The sequence below is a fragment of the Urocampus carinirostris genome, chromosome 15 (genome assembly GCF_059441175.1).
Source record: "Urocampus carinirostris isolate Australia breed hairy pipefish chromosome 15, RoL_Ucar_1.0, whole genome shotgun sequence".
Lineage (NCBI taxonomy): Eukaryota > Metazoa > Chordata > Actinopteri > Syngnathiformes > Syngnathidae > Urocampus > Urocampus carinirostris.
Genome location: NC_142363.1, coordinates 12,949,613 through 12,972,088, shown reverse-complemented (window position 1 = coordinate 12,972,088; position 22,476 = coordinate 12,949,613). Strand labels below are relative to the sequence as shown.

Genomic DNA, 22,476 nt, shown 5'->3' with positions numbered 1-22,476 from the left:
TAACGGATCAAACACAATCAAACCTGGCATGGTGGTGGAAATGAAATGAAAACCAGGATGATATTGTCAGAAAAAATGAAAATGACCCACCATATATAAAGGCCTAGGATGATTACGGACATGTTTGTAAATATTTGACACACCTATGCTCAGTTCCAACCCTAAATGGGGCCTTCTAGTGAAAGGAGGCTTACTAGATCGCAACAAATCCTTTTCAATTCAATGCATAGCTGTAAGTTCCAATTCAATGTTATTTTCCGTGTTTTCCAGGATCTGTCTGGTTCGATCGATGACCTCCCTACAGGGACAGAGGTCGGTGTGTCATCAGCAGTGAGCAACCAAGGGGAGAAAGGAGTTGTCAGCGCCCACAGACAGTCGTCGCCATTCTCCCCCCACGCCTCGCCGCACCTTCACAGCCAGCGAAGTGGACCTTCACCCTCCCCTGTGGGTTCACCTACAGGCTCCACTCTGTCCCAACAATCCCGTTCAGGATCTGGGCCTATCTCTCCTGCCGGCGGGCCCACCCCAGGCGCAACCACCCCAGGTAGGGATGCTGAATTCTGCTGGGAACACAAAACATGTTAAACAAACCACATGAATTTAGACAATTGTTCCAGTTGTTGGTTCATTGCCTTGCATACTTCAATGTACGGCACAAATACAAGTTTAATCTAATTCCAAGGCCACTGTACCTAGAATGGAGAATGTTATCAATATGGACTCCATACTCACCAACAGGGTTGGGTAGGGTTACTTTAACTGGATTACTTTCAATTACTTTTGGATTACTCCAATACCATATATGCTAATAATAGACAAAATAAACTAAATATTGAATAAAATTATGACTCACAACACGTGGTAAGCTTTCTCTCCTGGCTTTGATCTCTTTGATCTCCGGCAAAACTAACATAAAATGCGACAGAAACAAAATGAAAATAAATCCAAACAGCTTGCCAACATCATTTGTGCCGTTCCATGTATTCCATTATTCCCCAAGCTTGCACAAAATTTTGTAATTTTATTCATATTTAGTTTCTTTTGTCTTTTATTAGCATATTTGGTATTGGAGTAATCCAAAAGTAATTGAAGGTAATCCAGTTAAAGTAACCCTACCCAACCCTGCTCACCAACACTATTGCTTTATGAGTAGGCAAATATTTGGAGTGACGGGCCTCATGTGGTTAAAATAAATTCTTGGAAACCTATTTAGTTTTATAAAACAAATATATATATATATGCAGACATGTACAACATGATGTACTTCCTTTTATATTATTTTTTTAATAGATATGTTTTATCAAATTTGTTTTGAAATTCTCAAATATAAAGCAAAAAAATATAGTTTGTCCCTGCTTTAAGAACCTAACTTGATATTTGTTTGTATATGTTGTATTACTGTGGTTGTATTCATATTCATATATTCATATTGTTGGATTTTTTTCAATTGTAGTACTCCTGTAGGATTTTCATTGTATTATTGTCGTATTTCTGTAGACCAATTTTCTGAATATTTCTGTTTTAAGATTTTTCTATTATTACCATATTAGTATGTCTGTAGTATTCTTTTTTAGTAGTACTTAGTGGTATTTTAGTAGTTATATTGTAGTATGTCCGTAGTATTTTTGGAGTATTTCCGTAGTAGTGTTATCGTAGTATTTTCATCGCATTACTGTACTTGTATTTCATTGGTATTTTTTGCAGGATTTCTGTTGTAGGATTTTTGGATTATTGCTGTAGTAGAATTTTTCTAATATTTCTGTGGTATTTTTGTAATATTACTGTAGTTGTATTGTATTATGATTGTATTTCTGTATTCAGGTTTTTGTGGTATTTTCCTTACTAGGAAAGTTGAGTACGTATTGCTAAATGTGTTCATTGAAGTCATGAATCCAGACATCAGTTTTGATTAACAAAAGAGTTGGAGGTCAGTTTGAATACATTCTGATTTATTGATTGCATTAAATCTTATTTTTAGGATCATATGGTTGGACATAGTGAGTCAGAAACGTTTATAGTTTAAGGATTTGTATTTTATTTTGGAATTTCAGATGCACTTTAAATCGTTTTCTGTCAGAGGCAATAAAGCCATTTTTTATTGTTAGTATTTAAAATTGTATTTTTTATTCCATTATACATTAATAAAGATACACATAAATGATACTGTTTTTAGTTGCAGGGGTTGGAGGGTGGTGTAGGGGCTGTGGGTAGAGGGGTTTTCTTTTACCATAGGGGCAAAAAGACATAACAAGATAAATATGTTTCCAGTGTGATTTTTATTTGAAAATCAATGCCTGTTTTCAGACCTCAGCTGAGGGTAGATGATTTAGAATGTATAAATGTTACGCTTCAAAGTGAGAATGGATTTTTAGATGTGTTTGCCTCCATTTGTGTGAATGCACGTGTGTTTGTCCGTGTCCGAGGCATGGCATCTTTGATGCCCCCCACATCATCCGGCCACCTTTTTGCCCCACCGAGCACTTGAGCGACATATCTGAGCGCCTCGGAGCTGTCAATCAAAGTCACGAGGCGGGGCCAAATGTCTTCAGTGAGATGCCGATGTCAGTCCCTCCCTCTCCCTACCAAAGTGATTGACGCTAATGAAAACCGGGAAAGTAGTTTTGCCGGCACTCTTGCCGAAAACCGTGCCGGGAATCCCGATTAAAGCAGCGAAGGCGATTGACAAAACTTAATTAATGTGAAAATAAGTATGTGACGAGCCAAATAAACGTGTGGAGCAGATTTATGGAGGACTGATCTTACTATAGAGAAGAAATACATATAAATGAATGAATGGCAGCCCTGCAACTGTCCGGCAATCTGTTCAGGGTGTCCCCTGCCTACTGCCTGAAAATAGCTGGGATGGGCTCCAACACCCCCGCGACCCTACTGAGGATAAGCAGTGCAGATAATGGATGGATGGATAGAATACCCAAAAAATGTATGCTTTTTTAATAAAATAAGATAAATAAATGACATCGTACCTCAATATATATATGTCAAAATATTCGACATAATACACATCAAATGACAAAATAGGTGTCCAAACACTCGACATAGTCCACAACATTAAGCGTCAATATAAATAACAGGTTCGATGTCCTTGGGATGGGGCGCCCGGCCCATGACTGGGAAGTTGGTGGTCCGAGCCCCGGCTGAATCATACCTCCTTTTTGGGGTTGGATTGGGGGGTTTGGTCACCTGATGTCTCCCAATAACAGATGTTGGGACACATTAGTTGGGTAGAACTATTATCGCATTATTTACGTGTCATGGTTGCCATGGTGCCCAATTGGCCACACCCGTGTGTGTCATGGTTACCATGGTGCCCAATTAGCCCCGCCCGTGGGGCGCCAGTAGCGGCTCGTTGAGAGATCCGATTTCTTTCTATATTAAGCTCAGCGCTCTCTCGCTGTTTTGTCAGCCCGTCAAACGAACTTTTGCCCCACAAGACGTGGACTCTGACTTGGTCCTGTTTTCCTGTGATATCTCCAGTCCGGTATTGTTCCCATTTATTGTAGTCCTGTTTAATTTCAGGTTCTAGTTTAGTTTTCGTCTGTTTTTGTCCTGTTTATTATGTTGTCCAGTTTTCGTTCCCGTCTAGTTTCTCCTGTTAATTTTCGATATCCGTTATCTATCCTTTCCGATATCAACTCGCGCAATTGGAATCGGTCTCGTTGGTCTCTGGCTTCCGGTCTTTCCACGCCAGACTGGCTACCTAACGTGCATGACTCCCCATCTCCTGTAAAATAAAGGCTTGTATGAGAACGTCACGCGATTGGGTCCTGTATCTGTTTTGGTTCTGACATTACCGTGAACAGTCATGCAATTGTGTATGTGAGTCGACCCCTGACAAAATACATGAATAAATAAATAAATAAAAAAAACAAGACAAAATAAAAAAAGACAAGATACATTAGTTTGTCATATATTTGGGTATAATGTGATTTATTTTTGGGTTCTTTTACAAAGATGGCATATATATGTCGGTATTTATTTACTTATAGTTATTCCTACAATTGAAAATGCTCAGGAAAAAACTAATGTGCTTTGATTACCGAAGGCTTTGCGATTTACAGTTATTCTTCATCCAAGTTAAGCCATTTTCATTATTGCGGCTGGTTAAGTGTGTGTTTGAGTATACATATGTGTAAAGCTCTCTTCATCATTCAGTTTTATGAACAACAATGGGCACTAAATCAACAAAACATTAATAAACGACTTAATTAGGGTTGAGGACAAATTGTTTTAAGCTGCCTTTCAGTCATGTAAACAGTCATCACGTTTCTTAGAGTGCTTTAGTTGTGGGACTGTGATACAAGTGGCAGTGCTGGCTCTGTTTTGGTAAATTATGACTTCATTATAATTTTACAGAGTTTTTGATGACTTGTTTGTGGTTTGTCATGCAAAAATGTTCTTGTAAAACAAAGCAAAAATGGCATTAGATATATATTTTGCAGGATGAGTGCGAGACATTCGAAACTTCCTACGAAGCATCATCATAAATCTTACAAATATTCACATCCAATTGTATCTTCATGGGCGTCACATTTGGATAATTATTCGGTCAGGCGATGCTGCCGCTATCAGTGATGATACCTTGAAATAGGGTAATATGTTACTCTGATATCCATAAACTATCAGTAGTAGTAGTAGTTTTTTCATTTGAAAATCTCGAGGCACATTGATTGTGGAAAATGGAAAATTACTTTCTGGCACCAGTTTGTTTTTGTAAAGAGTACATTTTAATTTTGACTAATTGACAAGTATTCCTTTTGGTTGATATTACCTAATATTGGATTTTATTATATTTTTAAAGTTTTTTTCAAGTTTTACTATATTTTGAACTTGTTTTTTGAGGAAAATAACAAAAATGAGAAAAAATGTATTTTACCACATTCCAACTCTCTTTTTTGCTTTGTTTTGTTTTATTGCAAAAATATGAACATTATATTTAAAGTCAGCAAGATTATGTGCAATTTGTGTACATTTTTACAGTTTGCAATGAAGTTTAATTCGTGAAACAAAAAAACATTATTAGATTGGTTTCCCATTTTTAATTCCAAAACAACTCCATGCTGTGTGTATGGAAAACTTCAAAAGTTTGACTTTTTTTTAGGATTTAGCATGAAAAAATATAATTTCACAGACTTGCATGCATTATGCTACTAGGGGCATCAAGTGTCAAAACTATCATTGTCCACAGAGAACTATACGTTACTAACTTTTGATACTTTTTTAAAAAAAAATTTTAAATAAAATACTTCAAATGAGGAAGATTTATCAATCGGTGGACAATAAGATGTTTTACTACGTTCTAATGCTTTTGTTTTATTCTCGACGGTGGGGGGGGACACAAAACGTATAAGATAGGCAAATTTATGTGCAAGATTTGTACTTTATTTCATGCGTGTTTTTTGCACTGCAATCTGAAACCGCTTCATCAAAGAAAATACGGTTTTAAATATATTTCCCGCGGCACGGCAGCTGGGTGGTTAGCACGCATCCCCACGATGCACAGGTTCAGGGTTAAGGTCCAGCTACCGCCAACTCCCTGTTTTGCATGTTCTCCCTGTGGCTGGGTGGGTTTCCTCCGGGCACTCCGGTTTCCTCCCACATTCTAAAAACATGCATGTCTGGTTAGTTAGGAGGTCCAAATTATCCCTGGGTGCGAACGAGCAAGTGAGTTGTCCGTCTCTGTGTTCCCTGCAACTGGCTAGCAACCAGTTTAGGGTGTCTCCTGTGCGGAGTTTGTATGTTCTCCCTGTGCTTGCGTGGGTTTCCTCCGGGCACTCCGGTTTCCTCCCACATTCCAAAGACATGCATTTCAGGTGAATTGGCCGGTCCAAATTGTCCCTAGGTGTGAATGTCTGTCAATGTCTGTCACCGTGTTCCTTGCAATTGGCTGGCAACCAGTTCAGGGTGTCCCCTACCCACTGCCCGGAGATGGTTGGGATGGGCTCCACCCTAATAAGGATAAGCGGTACAGCTAATGAGATGAGATGAGACAACATAGTAAAAACATAAGTTGCTATTTTTGTAACTATTTTCATACTGGTAGTGCTAATCTCTAAGAAAAAAGCAGCTCTTCAGTTCAGAAAGATTGACAACCTTCTACTAAACAATGGTATGTTTTTTGCTAAAATAAAATTGAGCATTTTCCTGCAACACACTAGACAAGGTCTCACAGCACATTATTGTGCCCTGGCACAGTGGTTGAAGAATTCCGCTAAACCATAGCTTCTTTTTTTTTTCTTCTTAATATAAACACTTCAAAATCTGCCAAGCATTTTATGCAGCGGTGCAAAGTTGTCCTCGCGCGTCACACGGCTGAGCTGCCACAGGAAGACATTTGCGGCAGAAGCGGTCAGGGAGCAATTTCATCATGTCATCCTTTCACCTGGCTGTCAAACACCTACACACAATATATTCGAGAAATAACACAACTGCCAAGTAGGGCGGAGGTAGCAGCACACTTGGTCGCACATACAAATCGCTTCTAAATCCTCGCTTGCTTGCATGTGACTGTGATCCAGCCAAAGTGGAAAGGTGAGCAAGTGGAGGCTCGACGTACAGTGGTACCTCTTGATACCAGCACTTCTACACACGAGACTTTCGATATACAAGTTTTATTTGAAACAAAAATCTTAATCTGTATTCGCCGGAAAATACAGGTGAGGAGAAGTCCCAGAGGTAGCCGCTTGACCAATTTGTGCATGTAAACAACTACAGCAGTGTCTGAAACTCATGACAAAAAGTTAGCGGACACCAGGGCAAACAACTCTGAAAAGTTGCCAGCCCAGCCATAAAGGTGCCTGCTCCATTTTTCACCACTTGAAATGCTATAAGACGACTAATCGCAAAAAAAAACGTTGTTGCAAAGCATTAAGGATTGTTAATCAGAATATATAACAGAACAACACTTTGAAATTAAGTTGATTATAAATCTACTTATAAGATTTATTGCATGGATATGATATCGCTGTTTTCCATCTGCCATCGGTATGTACCTGTATTTATTCATTCATGCAATTCATACACTTCATTCATTTAATGTTTACATTGCGTCGTCTGCTACAAGCCACGTGAACCCCTCTTTCCACGATTACATTTTGTAGCGTCATTAATTTTGTTAGCTTCTTTTGAATATTTTTTCTGGAGCTGAGGTTTTGGCTTGATTCCTAACCACTTATTTATTTTTTCTTGTGTTATCTGTGCGTCTACTTTGGAAAATGATGTGCAAATGCCCGGGAAAGTCCGGAAGTTATTCGATGCAGGTTTCTGATTGGCTGCCGAGTATGCAAATTGCCAAACGAATCGAAATTCCGAAATTTCCAAAACGAAGATTTTGAAATTGGAATAATACAAACGTTTGTTTGAAAAAAAATATTTCGGTTCTTTTTTTTCTTTTTCTTGAAAAAGTGGTCAGCCACCCCGGCGGAGACGTTTTATAAGTTGTACGCCCGACGTAAAAGATGCACACCTGCGTGTGGGCAGACATTATTTCAGACACTGACTCCAGGTAAAAACAATAATTGATAATTAAGAAGGAAAAAGCATATGGGGGGAAGTGTATTTGATCAAATCCAACACCAAAAACGTTACATATTAAAAGTAATTCAGATAACTCTAGCATAAAGAACTTGCTTACCAAACTATCAGTATCACTTTTATTTGATCCATCATATTTGTCACAGTACGCAATGTGCCGCTTCCTCATGCCGCTTCTACGTCGCATACATCAGACTCATCACCTCCACATTTTTCCAGCAGTCCCTTGAAAGTTCATCGCCAACTCCAAAATATCTTTCTGCTACTTGATGACCATTTTCAGCTATATATTTCACAATTTATAAAAATAATTTAATTTGAAAATATTTACCCTGGGATGGGCTCCAGCACCCCCGCGACCCTACTGAGGATAAGCGGTACAGATAATGGATGGATGGATGGATATTTACCTTGGTCCAAATGAGGCCTTATCTTCTGACCGTCTGTGTCCCAAAAGGTGGTGTAATTCCGCCAAAGTGAATATTTTCACTTGGTCAAAAGTGTTTTCTGTACGAGGTCGAATTATCAGTGCTTTACTGTTTTTATACATTTCCCCAAAAAGAGAGATTGAAAGTCATTTTAGTGACATTTGCGCGAGTGATGAATGCTAGGAGGGGGTATTTTATGCAGGGGGCATTTTTTGGGTTGGGTAAAGTTACTTTAACTGGATTACTTTCAATTACTTTTGGATTACTCCAATACCAAATATGCTAATAAAAGACAAAAGAAACTAAATCTGAATAAAGTTACTACATTTTGTGCAGGCTTGGGGAGTAACGGAATACATGGAATGGCAAAAATGATGTTGGCAAGCTGTTTGGATTTATTTTCATTTTGTTTCTGTCGCATTTTATGTTAGTTTTGCCGGAGATCAAAGAGATCAAAGCCAGGAGAGAAAGCTTACCACGTGTTGTGAGACATAATTTTATTCATACTTAGTTTATTTTGTCTTTTATTAGCATATTTGGTATTGGAGTAATCCAAAAGTAATTGAAAATATTCCAGTTAAAGTAACCCTACCCAACCCTGAATACGGCAAGGTTGAAATTATCAACACAGGCCTAAAGGGCCCTCTGACGTTTTAGTGTGAAAATAACACGCAAAATGATAAGCGGTGATACAAATTTAAAACTCGATGATGAAAATGTTTAAATTATTTCACATACTAGAGTATATGTCGCACCCCTGGCCAAACTATAAAGAAAACTGTGACTTATACTCCCAAAGAAACCATAGTATTGTTTATTATTCGTAGCATGATAACATTTTCAACTGCTACCAGTGACCACGTACATCTGGATTAGAGGGGGAATGGGCAAGAAGAGATTGATCTTTTTTATTTGCATTTTTTCCCTTACACAATTTGAAATGATCAAAAGTATATAACATAAGGGGAAAACATATAAATTGACAGGTATGCAACCTCCGTCACGCCTCCTGCAACCCATACATATCACTGTTATCCTCCTTCTTTAGTGCTCATAACTCGCATTTTATTTTGTTATTGGCATGTTATTTATCTTATTGCTGTATATTTTTAGGTTTAATTACTATTTGAATGCTTTAAGTGATTAGGAAGATGTGTTTAATTGCTAGTCAAGGGTTAAAATCTGATGCTTTTTGAAGGTTGCAAACGGGCCAATTAGTTTCTAATCATTTTTAACGGGAAGATGTGATTGTAGCATGATGAGGTGCCACTGTATGGGCGGCTAGGAAACATACACAAATCTATCGAGGCGTTTCTGCCATTACCTACCACCTTAACACTTTCCCCCCCCTGTTTTTATATCTTCTCCGGTTTCTCCATAAATAAAAGCAATACACTCGAGCATTATCTGCCCCCCGCCTCGTATCTCCTGGAGCCCAAAAATGGCACACGCCGGGCCAGATTGATTTTTCTGTTGCGCTAGATTTGTGACAATCGAGCCGAAATCGGGATGCTCGGATCCCGAGCGCTTGCTCCGCTTGCAAAAACACTCCATTTTTCCATCTGAGTATTTGTATTGTGTTGTTTGAATAATTTTTCTATTTTGTGATGCGTTTGGAGGGAAGGCTCAGAGATATTTAGTTTTCTCATTCTGGTTAATTTTTAGTGGGAAGAAGGGATCCTTAAAAGGTTTTTTCATCTGTAAGTGCAGCCATTAAAAAAGTAGATTTTTGTATGTCATAACTATTAACAACATTCCGATTCCAATCTGATAACGCTGGGCATCATTAAAGGTTGGTGTACCCTCGCTTTTGACAGGGCAAACAATGTGTATTTCATTAAACCCTCCAACTCTTTCATCGTACCATCTTTGTAAAAAAATGGCATGTTGTGATGTGTTTAAGGTACAAATGCACAGTAAGCCCTCATTTTTCGCAGAATTGTGTTCCAAGGCGGACTCACGATAGTCAAAATCTGAGGGGGGAAACCTCCATCCATCTATTATTTGCACCGCTTATCCTCAGTAGGGTCGCGGGGGTGATGGAGCCAATCTCAGCTGTCCTCTGGCAGTGGACAGGAGACACCTTGAACTGGTTGCCAGCCAGTTGCAGGGCACACAGAGACAGACAAATCACACGCTCATCCACACCTAGGGACAATTTGGACCGGCTAATTAACCTGCCATGCATGTTTTTGGAATGTGGGAGGAAACCGGTGTGCTCGGAGGAAACCCACGCAAGCACGGGAAGAACATGCAAACTCCACACAGGAAGGTTTGATACCACCTCAGAACTGTTAACCACTCAGCCGCCGTTCCGCCCCAAGTAGTAATCTATATTTCTTTAATAATGTATTTATTAAATACTCTATTATACATTGGAACCAAAGAACAAACCCTAATTACAGGCTCAAGCATTTATTTATCATATAAAAGAACCACTTTTTTAAAAAAAAATAAGTTTTACTCTGTCATAATTCAAAAATAATTCTGCGGTTATCTTGAATCTTAAACTACTGATTACAAAAAGGGGCGGAAACCTTTTTTACATCAGAAGATAATTTTAATTATAATGTGTTTGCCTTATTGCACTACCGTTTCCGAAATGATTTGAGGAGAGTACTTTTTTACTTCAGATTCTATTTTGTCCCCAATTTCTGGAGATTATACAGAAAACCAAATGTGTGGCTTGAAATGCTTTTGCCTTCATTTAGAATGTGGAGAAGTCTAAACTTGTGTTAGAAAACATCTTCCCCTGCCTTTTAGTACTTTTGAGGGTCCGGAGCATTTTGTTGACAATTTGGCTTTCAGAGATACTGGAAATTGAAAAATTCTATGTCTTTTCTACCTATGCGTACAATTTAGAAGGCAACAGTATTGACACACTGGCAGAACTCCTTAGCCAATCAGAATGTAGAACACAACACTCGTAAATCCGAGAATGAGCAAAACTGTGAAAAGTTAACCGCGATACCGGGAGGGATTACTGTACTCTATTTGGTGCGCACCATAGCCCGAAAATAACAATAAATAGTCCAAAAGTATTATATTGTTTGCATTGTAGCCATTGTTCTTATTATTTATAACAATTAGTTCAAGAAAACACTGCAGTAGTATTTAAAGTATTGATCATTGTATTTTAGAGGTAGCTTTTCTGTGCTGAGGTCAAAGGTAAAGCACAAATGAAAGCCATCATTAAATCACAGACAGAAACTCATTTGCTATTTGCGAATTATCCAAGTGGAAAACACGTTGCTGAAGGCTCGTTCAAATGTATTTTTCCTCTGTTAAGTTATTACAAGAATGCAGTGGGAGAGAGAATGGGTGAGGTTTTAATTTTAAGGCTGCGTAGGGAGAGAGGGACTGATTTTTTTTTCTTCTTTTCCTGGTCGCACCACTCCCTAAGAGCCTGCATGGGAACAACGCCTGTGGCACAGCCTGTCCCTTTCTCGGCCTCACATTACTTTATTTATTTTTTAATTTTTTTATACTGCTTTCATCACACTCATGCTCTCTCGTGTCTCGCCTTTTTCCCTCCCCCTTTATCACCCCTTGTTTGTATTAGCTTGGAGCATCACTACAATCCTGGCCTCCCGCCATGGAAAACAGCCCATTTTTCCATCACTTCTTCTCCCTTTTTTCCATTTCTTTAGTAATTGTAATTTCAAGTATTTTCTGAGAACCTGCTCTTTGGTGAGCGTTCATTTTTTCCAATGATCATGACATTTCCAAGCAAAAGGTTTCGGCATTGGATCGATATCGATCGATACTTCGGTGCATGTTCTTAGATCGGATCGATACCAAAATTCCCAGTACCTGGAAAACAAGCCCCATTTTCCATCACCCTTTCCTTTATTCCACTGTCTTACTTTCTTTTCCCTCTTCCGCTTTTTCATCTTCTTTCCATTCCCAAGTGCACATTAAACCCTTTCCTTTTGCCTTTGTTAGCCATTAAAAAAAAATTCTGACTCCATCCAAGTGGAATATTTAAATCGGAGCCCGGCAGTCCATTATTGTGCCCTCTTCCTTTCCCTCGCCTCTTTGTCCCGCTTGCTGCATTTTTAGCTTAAGCTGCACTTTTGGTTTACTCGCGCTTGTTCCTCGGAGCCGAAAGTAATGAGGATCTCTGGAGAGGGGGAGCGCTTGTTTTGTGAGCCGCCGCAGGCCTGTGCTGCTCCCCTGCAGGGCTAGTTAAAGAAGTATCAGGCCCCTGGCTTGGAGAGGCATCGGCCTACACCTGCAGAGAGCCCTATTACCGGAGCCTGCTGGTTCTTTTCCTCCCGCCTGTAAAGTCAGGAAAGAGATATTACCGTATTTTCGGGACTATAAGGCCTACTTGAACACCCCAATTTGGCCAGAAATTCTAAAGTGCCCCTTATAACCTTATATACCGCAAAAAAACATTAGTAGGGTTTGTACACATTTTTCATTGCCAAATTCAGTTACTTTTAAAGGACTTTCCAAGCCCCAAAAATTATCTTGATTTGAGGGAAAAAGCCCAAAGCAAACCCGAATTTTCACATTTTATTTGTGAGGACTCGGGAGGAGGAGGGGTGACGACAAACGCGCAGCAGAGCGCACCGTTGAGTCTGCCGCCGATAAAAACAAACAGAGAAAAATGATGGGTGGATAATTTATTAAAAAGTCAGCAGGAGAGAAGCCCGGTCTGAACCCGAACGTAATGATTGACATTTTAGGTTTTCGTCAGGCTCTGGCTTAAGATCTTACCTCTACCTTGCATTCTATAGTGCCCTGTTTAGGTGTAGTATGAGCCTGTCTTCTTGGGTTTGACCAATGAGTGGCGATGACGCTTCATAGAACAATGCCATACAAACTAACGTAAGGTGCAGGTAATCACAAGGGAAGAAGTAATGCAAATGCAAAGCAAAGCCACCTGAGCGTGTTTTCAGCGTAATTTTTAAGCAGAATGTTCAGAAACATGACAATAACTCCAAGCATTTACTGTGCAAGCCTTTTACCCAAAATTCAAGCTATATTCATTCCTCGATAACACAACATTAAAATGTGAACGTTTTCAAGGAACCCTGTGTTGATAAGATTTGAAATGTATACAATATTTATAAGTGTAAACTACTACAAGAGGTTTTATGGTACACTACTATTGTGCAATGATTGATTGACCAATATACATCGCTGACCATATTCGTAAAACATTCTATGCAACAGTATTTGAACACTTGTAGTCACAGTGAGAGCACCGAAAATATTCCACTTGACCCCCAGTGCTACAGGTGACATACAAAAAGCCATTAGGGCAGGCATTGGATTGGGTTGGATCAGGCAAGTTGGATAATTTAGTCAAGCTTATTTCTGTCAAAATGTATGATTATTTTTTAATAATTACAAATTAAATTCTCCTTCTTGCTGCTTGAGGGCAGAAAAGGTGTGGGAGAGCTGACGTCCAGTCTGGGTTCATGTTAAAGACAATATTGTGCAGTAAATTATCAGCTTTAATAGGCCTCGTCTAGTAGTTTTATATGATGTTAATACTCATTCACAGCTAAAACTTGTTTTTTTTCTTCTTCTTCTTCTTTTTGTTCAAAGCAGTTTGACAATCGAGGCAAGGGTATTTTTTTATAGCTCTCACTTGTGTTTGTTTATGTTTGAGATGTTTTTGGTGAGTTTGTTTTATCTGTAAGATTGCATTTTGTCAACTGTTAAAATGAACAAATTGTTAGCACATTCAATACAAAACGTGTTATCCATTATTTGTGAATGAATCTGTTATGCTTAAATAGAATATCTTATCATCTGTGATTTAAATTTGTAGAGTACCGGTAGTCTAAAAATCTAGGCCAGATGATAGAGCAGAGTACTGAAAAACAAAACAAAATATTTGGTGCTGACATAAAGTTTGGATCTGGCCTCTGAGCCAAACTGTGTTTGACCTGCCTGCATTAGAGCATACATCATTATCACATTGTCGTGGTGCGGGTAAAACTGATTGGCTTAGCGCATTCTCTTCTGCGTTTTCATAGGTTAGAGAGTCTATCCACTTCTTCTCTGACGAATGTAAGAGAAATTAGAAAATAGAAAGTATAAAAACAAAATATTACACGTATACACACAACATTATTGACGCACAGGTGAAGAAGCGGAGAGATTGTTTGACCAATCAGAATGCAGAACAAAAAGGTAATTGACAAATCAGTGTTTTCTGGCACCATGAGTAAAAATAGTGTGATAGAATAAGATAAAATACCTTTCCATATGTCATCTGTGTCACTGGTGGTCTAATGGTTAAGTATTGGCGCTCTTACTGCTGCTACCCTGGTTCGATTCCTGTTGCATGTTTTGCGTATCAGTAGCTCTCGCGGTAGTTTCAAATTCATTAGCCTTATAGAATGGTACACTTTATACTGTATGCAGTTCAGGGAATAACGGCGTTATTTACAAACATTATACTTATAATGTTGCATAACGGGAGTCAGTAAAGGGGTAATCTAACTCAATTCTGCGAAAACAACAATGCAGTTATCGTTGGTCAAAAGTGGTGAATTACTTATCCTGCAGAACCCCAACGGCGGCGTGTCCTTGCACACCTGACGCTTTTTTTTGTTCTCCTCCGTCGTGTCACGTCTTTTTAGATCATGTCGCGATTTAAAATAGCCACTACCGTATAGTTGGAAAGGAATTACGAATGCAATACTACAAATGCGCTGAAAGAAAAGGCGAATTGGTGGTACGCCAACATATTCGTGTTGTTCACAAACGGCTCTATTAACCGTCTCTTGTAAGTTGGAGCCGGCTACCCACCAATCGAGAGTTTCCTTTGAGACCCTTTTTTTCTGTTGACTTTGAACTTATTAAGTATAAAAAAGTTACTTTTTTTTTTTTATATTTAATCATTTTATTTTTAGATTTTTAAATATTTTAGTTGATGTTTTCTGTGTTTTTCAATGTTAACGTTTAAGTGTTAATTTTGCTTAATTTTTCCCCAAATTAAGTCATTCAAAATAATAAATAATACATGTTAGTATATGGATTAAACAACCAAAACAACCTAAAGATCTATTTGGGAGTCAAAACAGCTAACTCTCTTAGTGAGCCAAGCCAAAAAGACTGGTTCCATAAAAGGAGTCGGAATTCCCATCTCTACAACTGACCATTCGAGTTAGATTTAATTTATTGAACTCATTTTATATTGTTTTCTGCTTATGTTATTTTACTATATTGTTTACTATTTATTTTTATTGCACTTCATGTGTAGGATAAGTCTGTTGCTGGTGATGTGCAATAAATATTACAAGGTATTATAACTCCTCTCTATTCAACTGACTCGAATACTGCTCAGACAATTTCAAATTATTTTACATACAACTTCTATTTTAAAGTAACCGACATAGTAACTTTCCCTGGTAAAAAGTAACTTCAGTTACTAACTCAATTACTTTTTAGAAGAAGTAGTGAGCAGGGTTGGGTAGGGTTACTTTAACTTGATTTCTTTCAATTCCTTTTGGATTACTCCAATACCAAATATGCTAATAAAAGACAAAAGAAACTAAATATGAATAAAATTACTGAATTTTGTGCAGGCTTGGGGAGTAACGGAATACATGGAACGGCAAAAATGATGTTGGCAAGCTGTTTGGATTTATTTTCATTTTGTTTCTGTCGCATTTCATGTTAGTTTTGCCGGAGATCAAAAAGTCAAAGCCAGGAGAGAAAGCTTACCATGTGTTGTGAGTCATAATTTTATTCATCTTTAGTTTCTTTTGTCTTTTATCAGCATATTTAGTATTGGAGTAATCCAAAAGTAATTGAAAGTAATCAAGTTAAAGTAACCCTACCCAACCCTGGTAGTGAGTTACTATAACCAATTACTTTTTTTAAAGTAACGTGCCCAACACTGCTTATATATGACAATAGACTATTTTTAGGGGTACGCCTTATAATCCGATGCACCTTACAGTGCGGAAAACACGGTACATTTTTGTGGGTGTGCTGGCCGGGGAAGGTGTATGCCATTTACAGCCTAAGGGCTGCATTGAGCGTCAGTGCTGAAGCAGCTCTTTTTCACTTGAGCTGTCGCGACCTCACTTTTGGAAAAAAAATGTCCCCTGCTGCTTCTAGTGGGAAGAGTCTCCCTCCCACACCAACATGTCAGCATCCAATGCAGCTGTGTCGTAAAAAAGATCTTCCCTTACATTGCTTGCACAGTGTTAATCCCCTCCAACAATTTCATCATAATAGTTTCCTGTGTGAAGTTTTAATCCAGAGTGCTTTTTACAACCTCAGTTTATCATTTAGGGGTGACTATAAATCCCACTTTTCATAGTTCGGTTGGTATTGCCACTTGACTCAGGTATGACTTGTTGTGGATTATTTTCCAGACTATTCAGTGCATTGTTTGATAAACTGTGCCACTTTTATGGGATAAAGTAAATAATATGTTGACCTGTTGTCACAACCAGAGTGGAATCAGGACCCAATTGCGTAACGTTTACCACAAGTTTCATTGAAATAAAGTGGAAGGGCTACGCCCACGATCCGGTGTTCGCTGGACGCGGGAAGCAAGTCGCTCTTGCACTCGAATTGTGATCCGAATACGGAATGGGATCTTCCGTAGCAAGCGATGGCGGTGTCAGGGACTGAAAAACAGGTCGGTAGCCAGGACAGGGAGAGCAGAAACGTGGTCGGTGCCTGACAAACAAGTCGTAAGATAGGACGGAAGAGTAAACGTAGTCTGGATCATAAATGGGTCGTAAGCCGGGACGGGGGAGCAGACGTAGTTGGGATCAAAACAGGTCGTAGCCGGAGACAAACGGGAGCAAAAACGGGACAGGTGGGAGTCAGGGTCAAAAAAAGGCTTGTCTTCAACAGAGGTTCACAGACGGACTGACAACAGGAGAGTGACAGGACTGGGTTTAAATAGGGGCAGGGAGCCAATCAGAGGCCGCAGCGGTTGGCGCCAAATGAGCGGACACAGGTGATTCACATCGGTAATCATGACACCTGTGGAGTATACGTGTTTGCCTCCTATTGCCTCCATTATGTTTCCTATTTTCTTTTTTGGAATAAATACCTTTTCAGTCCAAACTATAATTTTTTTAATGACTATTGTCAAAGCACCTTAAATAATAGTTTGTCCTTTGTCTTCTGGACAATACTAAACCTTATTGATAAAATTATAATATCAGGAGTTTATGTCAATTTGGTAGCCCCCCACATAACACTTGAATGTTGCGGTGTTATTTGATCTAATAAAATTGGTAAAAAGATCATCTCTCCTTCAAAATGGTACATAGTCATTTTCAGCGCTTAAATCAAGCACAATCTCGTGTCAAACAGGCGGTCGCGGGCCAGATTCTGCCCCTCCAAGGGTTTTAAATACGGCCCGCAGGACTACACTGAGAGAAGCGCAGGAGAATAATGAGCTGCAGTTTTAAAAATGTCCACTTGGAAAGCAACTGTAGTACGATTTATTTTTCTATTTATCTCTTTTTTGTTTCTCTATTCCTCTCTCCCCCTTTCCTTTTCTCTCTCTATTTCTCTATCGAGTTCTCTCTCGTTCTCTTTTTCCCCATTAGTTTCTCACCTTGTCTCTCTTTCCCTTTTTATTTCTGTCTCACTTTTTCACTTTCTCATGCTTACACTTTTTTCTCTCTCTCTCTCTTGCTCCCGTTTTCTGTCTTTCTTACCCTCTCTCTCTCTCTCTCTCTCTCTTACTCTGTCTCTTTTGTTCTCTCTCTCTTCTTCCTTTCTCTTAAATTTACAAGTACAGCCGCCGTCAGATTTTTTTTCTAGGATGTGGCCCACAGCTAGAATGAGTTAGACACCCCTGATCTACTCATAGACATGTATGCACCATGTACCTATACAAAGGTTTTTTCCAGTTACTATAATTATCCCCGGTTGGCCTGAGAGCACATACCATGCCACATAAATTTATTTTCAACCAAATATGCATGGAGATACTAGTTTAATATTAGCTAAGCTTTGAAAAAAAAAAAAATATGGCCACAAGTCCTCTTTTCAGCTTTGAACTTGACGAGCTTTAGCTTTTGAAATCCTAATGAGAAAACACACACACAAATAGGTTCAAAGACTACATTAACTCTCCTCTAAAAAGCATTCCTGGTTGCCTTGATACTACTTACGAATGAGGAATTTCACATGTATTTTCTTTTTAAACCAAAGCATCATTATCGCTTCAAAATAAGTGCAACTTCAATTACTACTGGCTTGAGCCTCATTGGAAAAGTATATTACTACTGGCTGAATAAATAGTCTTTATAATTATGAAAATAAAAACTTCAAAACATGTCTGATTAAAATTACATGGCATTTGTAAACTAACCACCGCTGCAAAAATAGAATTTTACCTTTCTATTTTGACTTGCATGCTGCTTTTATAGTTTTATATTATACATATATATTATGTATACAGGGCAGCACAGCGGCACAGTGGTTAAGCGCATGTGCGGCACAGGTCATGTGTTGGGAACCTCCTGCGTGGGTTCAAATCCATCACCGGACTTCCTGTGCGGAGTTTGTATGTTCTCCCCGTGCTTGCGTGGGTTTCCTCCGGGCACTCCGGTTTCCTCCCACATTCCAAAAACATGCATTTCAGGTGAATTGGCCGGTCCAAATTGTCCCTAAGTGTGAATGAGCAAGTGAGTTGTCTGTCCCCGTGTGCCCTGCGATTGGCTGGCAACCAGTTCAGGGTGTCCCCTGCCCACTGCCCGATGATTGCAGGGATGGGCTCCAGCACCCCCGCGACCCTACTGAGGATAAGCGGTGTAGCTGATGAGATGAGATTATATATACAGGTACATTCATATATACATTCTCGCCATTGTTGTCCCTTTATGTGTATACAAAAGAAACACTACAAAATTACTACAAAACAAAGTAACAAATCAAGTCCTTAAAACTGGGACCTAGTATATCATTTTAAAACTAATCTATTAAAAACAAATTTGCCATTGTTGTAAATGGAGCACAGTATTGATCGCAAGACAATAATATCGATCCAATCCAAGTACTAGCCTAGTATAGATAATATTAATAGCTGCATCATTCCACCCAGTACGTTTTAAAGTATTTAGTACTTCAACTTACTTTTCAATATGTTTTAGCACATTTAAAACTTTTTGATACTTTTGAGGTTTTTGACTTTTTCCTTGCCCTCATGTAGGTTTTAGATCATGGAATGGTATAGTAATAGTCTGTAGTTTGCAATAATATGTGTTTTGTGCAGCCCTTTGAGACTCCTTGAGATTAAGAGCTATACAAATAAACATGACTAGACTGGGCTTGACAAACCCTCCAATTCCAACCCTTAATGCCGAGCGCCAAGCAGGGAGGCAATGAGTACCGATTTTGTAAGTCTTAGGTATGACTCGGCCGAGGCTTGAAGCGGCGACCTCCCAGTCTCGGAGCGGGCGCCCTACCATCTAGGCTACCGAGCTGGTATAACAAACAACAAAAGGGTGCTGGAACTTTTTAAAGAGAATTTAACTTAGTTTCATGCTTTTTTTTGTAGGAACATGACAACAATAACATTCTTACAATTTAAATATTGAGGTGAAGGAAATGTCATCACATAATTACTATCTACCTTTAAAACATTTAATTTCACCACACAGCTATTTTTATTTTAAATTATGACAAATATCATCAACAATTGAACAGCCAGCACAGTTTTTTGTCACGTTATATTTCCTCTGCAGATGGGTTTGTTTCGCCAGAGGAAAGTTGACACACATACAAAAGCCATAAGATTTATTCTGGTGTACAGTATATGCATGCAAACACACGTCGTTGGAATATAAACGTGTGTCAGGTCAGGTAAAAATATGCACGTTGAGTTTCCTACAATTGGATAAACACACGCTTTGAAATAACGCAAAAACGCACACGCATAGCTCGAAAGACGACCCACATGGCACAAACATTTCCATACAAATCTGTTTTATTTTTCTGTGTACACGGAAAATGATATATTGCTGACATTTAGCTCTTCCTCTTTCTCTCCGCCAGCACACGGTGGAGGAGTGTGTGTCAGAGATTCAGCGTATGAATTATTAATGGTACAGATTAAGCGTGCCAGGACTCACTGCGGAGCCTGTTTGTTTTATTTAAGCATAATTATTTAATGGCATTTCTGGTGAGGAGAGGGGGGAAGACAGGAGAGAGAGAGAGGATGTCAAGGAGAGATAGGCTTTGTTTGGACACTAATTGGGAGTGAAATAATTACCAAGTGCTGCAAGCTCAACTTGTGTACAACAGCGAGAGGCTGAAGCTTTATCAAACTTCCTCTTATCTGTTTCTGTTGTTCTCCTTGTCATTGAAACTTGCTGTTTTATGTTACCGTATTTTCTGGACAACAAGGCGCTCCTAATTTAGCCAGAAATGTGAAAGTGTGTCATATATCCTAGTATATCTTATATCCTGCAAAATAACGATGGATATGTTTTTTTTCAAACTTTCTTTATTTTTTTTACTTTTTTTATCACACACAATTTGACAGAGGGTTGGGTCACCCATTATACAGCAACACGAACCACAAAATATATACAGTTGACATTCGCATAAATAACAGAAAAAAAAACAACAACCAAAAATATCAATAAAAGAAATAAAATAAAAGGTGAGGTGAGGTGTTTAGACATCAAGTAAAAATCGTGTGATAAGCTTCCATCTTTTCCCGAATTTATCTAGTCTCAGTTGAAGTCTTGCAGTCTCATCTCATCTCATCATCCGTACCGCTTATCCTCATTAGGGTCGCGGGGGGGTTGGAGCCCATCCCAGCCATCTCCGGGCAGTGGGCAGGGGACACCCTGAACTGGTTGCCAGCCAATCGCAGGGCAAGTCTTGCAGTGATTTTTCCATAATGTATATTTGCTTTAATTTGGCATTAGTTTTTATAGCATTGTCCTATGAGGTGCCCAAGAGGACAGGTCATGTTACACCTCAACGGAAGGATTACATATCAGTGATGAACATATGAGCCATGCAAAATATTGAAGTAGCGTTTCCCAGTGGTAAATTGTAGAAGGAAGACCTTCCTGCAACTCAAAATGTAGGCTACACATTAGTGTGTTTTTTTACCCAACACTTATACAGGGAGAGATTGGTCGAAAAATAAATACATTTGTTATTTACTCATAATCCTTGATAAATCCACACAGAAAATAAAAAGATGGAATACTTGTGGCTCAGCAAAATACAAGATTCACCACACCTTAATATGTCTTTTACTGGTACTGGAGAAAAAGAAAAAATACCTTTGAAAGTCCTTAAAAAGTGCTTGAATTTGGCCATGAAAAAAACCCTGGTTTGTGTATGAGCGCTAAAAAATAAATTCTGGGCGTTTACCTAAGTGTTTTTTTTTAGTTATCCTAACACAACTGGTGGAACACAAATCATGTTTTTAAAGTTCTCTATGAAGCAATTACGATTATTTATTAGGGTTTGTTTATGTCGAGTGTGTGCCACCTCCAGTCATGTATTACCGCTTCTTTTGGCAGTTGCATGTTAGATAAATAAATAAATCAGCAGATGTACACATTGTTCCTCCTGAAGGACAGCAAATCGTCCGACTAAATAATTATTTCATTGCGTTTGCATGTTTTTGTTTTACCGCCGCTCATGTAAACAGCGATGTAAGCACATCACCAACAGCCGAAGCTAAAACTGCTTAAAGACCTGAATTCAAAAAGAAAAGGTTACACTTGCCAGGCTTTCGCCTTGCCGCGGGCCAAATCAATCAACGGCTGCCGTTGTCCATATCAGACTCTTCACTTCTTATCGGATTTAAATGGAACCTGAAGACACGGACAAGTCGAGCGCCCACTCGATAATCCCAAAATGAGCAGGGCTTCCTACAGGGGACGGTTTATATATTTGGGTGGGTACACAAAAAGCTGGCATTGGGTCAATAGACTTAACACTTCCTTTTCAAGTGTGTTTATTGATTGAGCGATCGTTAAATTTTTCTTTCTCCGTATCTTCCTCTCAGGACCCACCACAAACCCACAGAACTCTGGGAATGGATCGGAGGGTTCCCGTCTACCAATGTCACGTTCACCTATGGCTCAGGAGCGAGGTATGTACACGCTATGCTGTATGTGTGCATGCATTGTATGTGAATAATACACCAATCATGTCAGGGCATTTGTATTTCATAAACCCAATGACGATTACTGCGTATACTTGTATATAAGCCAGATTTATAACTGCAAAATACTATACTCAAGTCGACTTATATACGCGCAAAACAAAACAAGGGGGTGAGACAGGGATAGCCAACCAGGCCAAACTGTCGGCTAAACTCCACCGAGTTAAATTCTCTTAAGTAATTTTGCCGTACCAGATGCTTCACCTGCCCCCCATATCTTGTGTCCACAATGGCCTGATCTCTTCTTCCTGTTCAGTCAATGGGCACCACCCTTATTATGTTGGAGTGAGACGGCATCTAACTTTATCGTGATTTTATGAGTTTTATTGGCTTTTTTTCCCCAAGAAAGTTAGT

General features: G+C 39.0%; 1 protein-coding gene across 1 annotated transcript in view; it reads left to right on the top strand.

The window, feature by feature from the left end:
• arid1b (AT-rich interaction domain 1B) overlaps positions 1-22,476 on the top strand; it is a 361,695-nt gene that overhangs the window by 247,749 nt on the left and 91,470 nt on the right. Inside the window, exons 5-6 of the mRNA XM_088354727.1 lie at positions 271-544; positions 21,964-22,050. Coding sequence (XP_088210853.1) covers positions 271-544; positions 21,964-22,050 — 361 coding nt within the window. The remainder of the gene's footprint in view (positions 1-270; positions 545-21,963; positions 22,051-22,476) is intronic.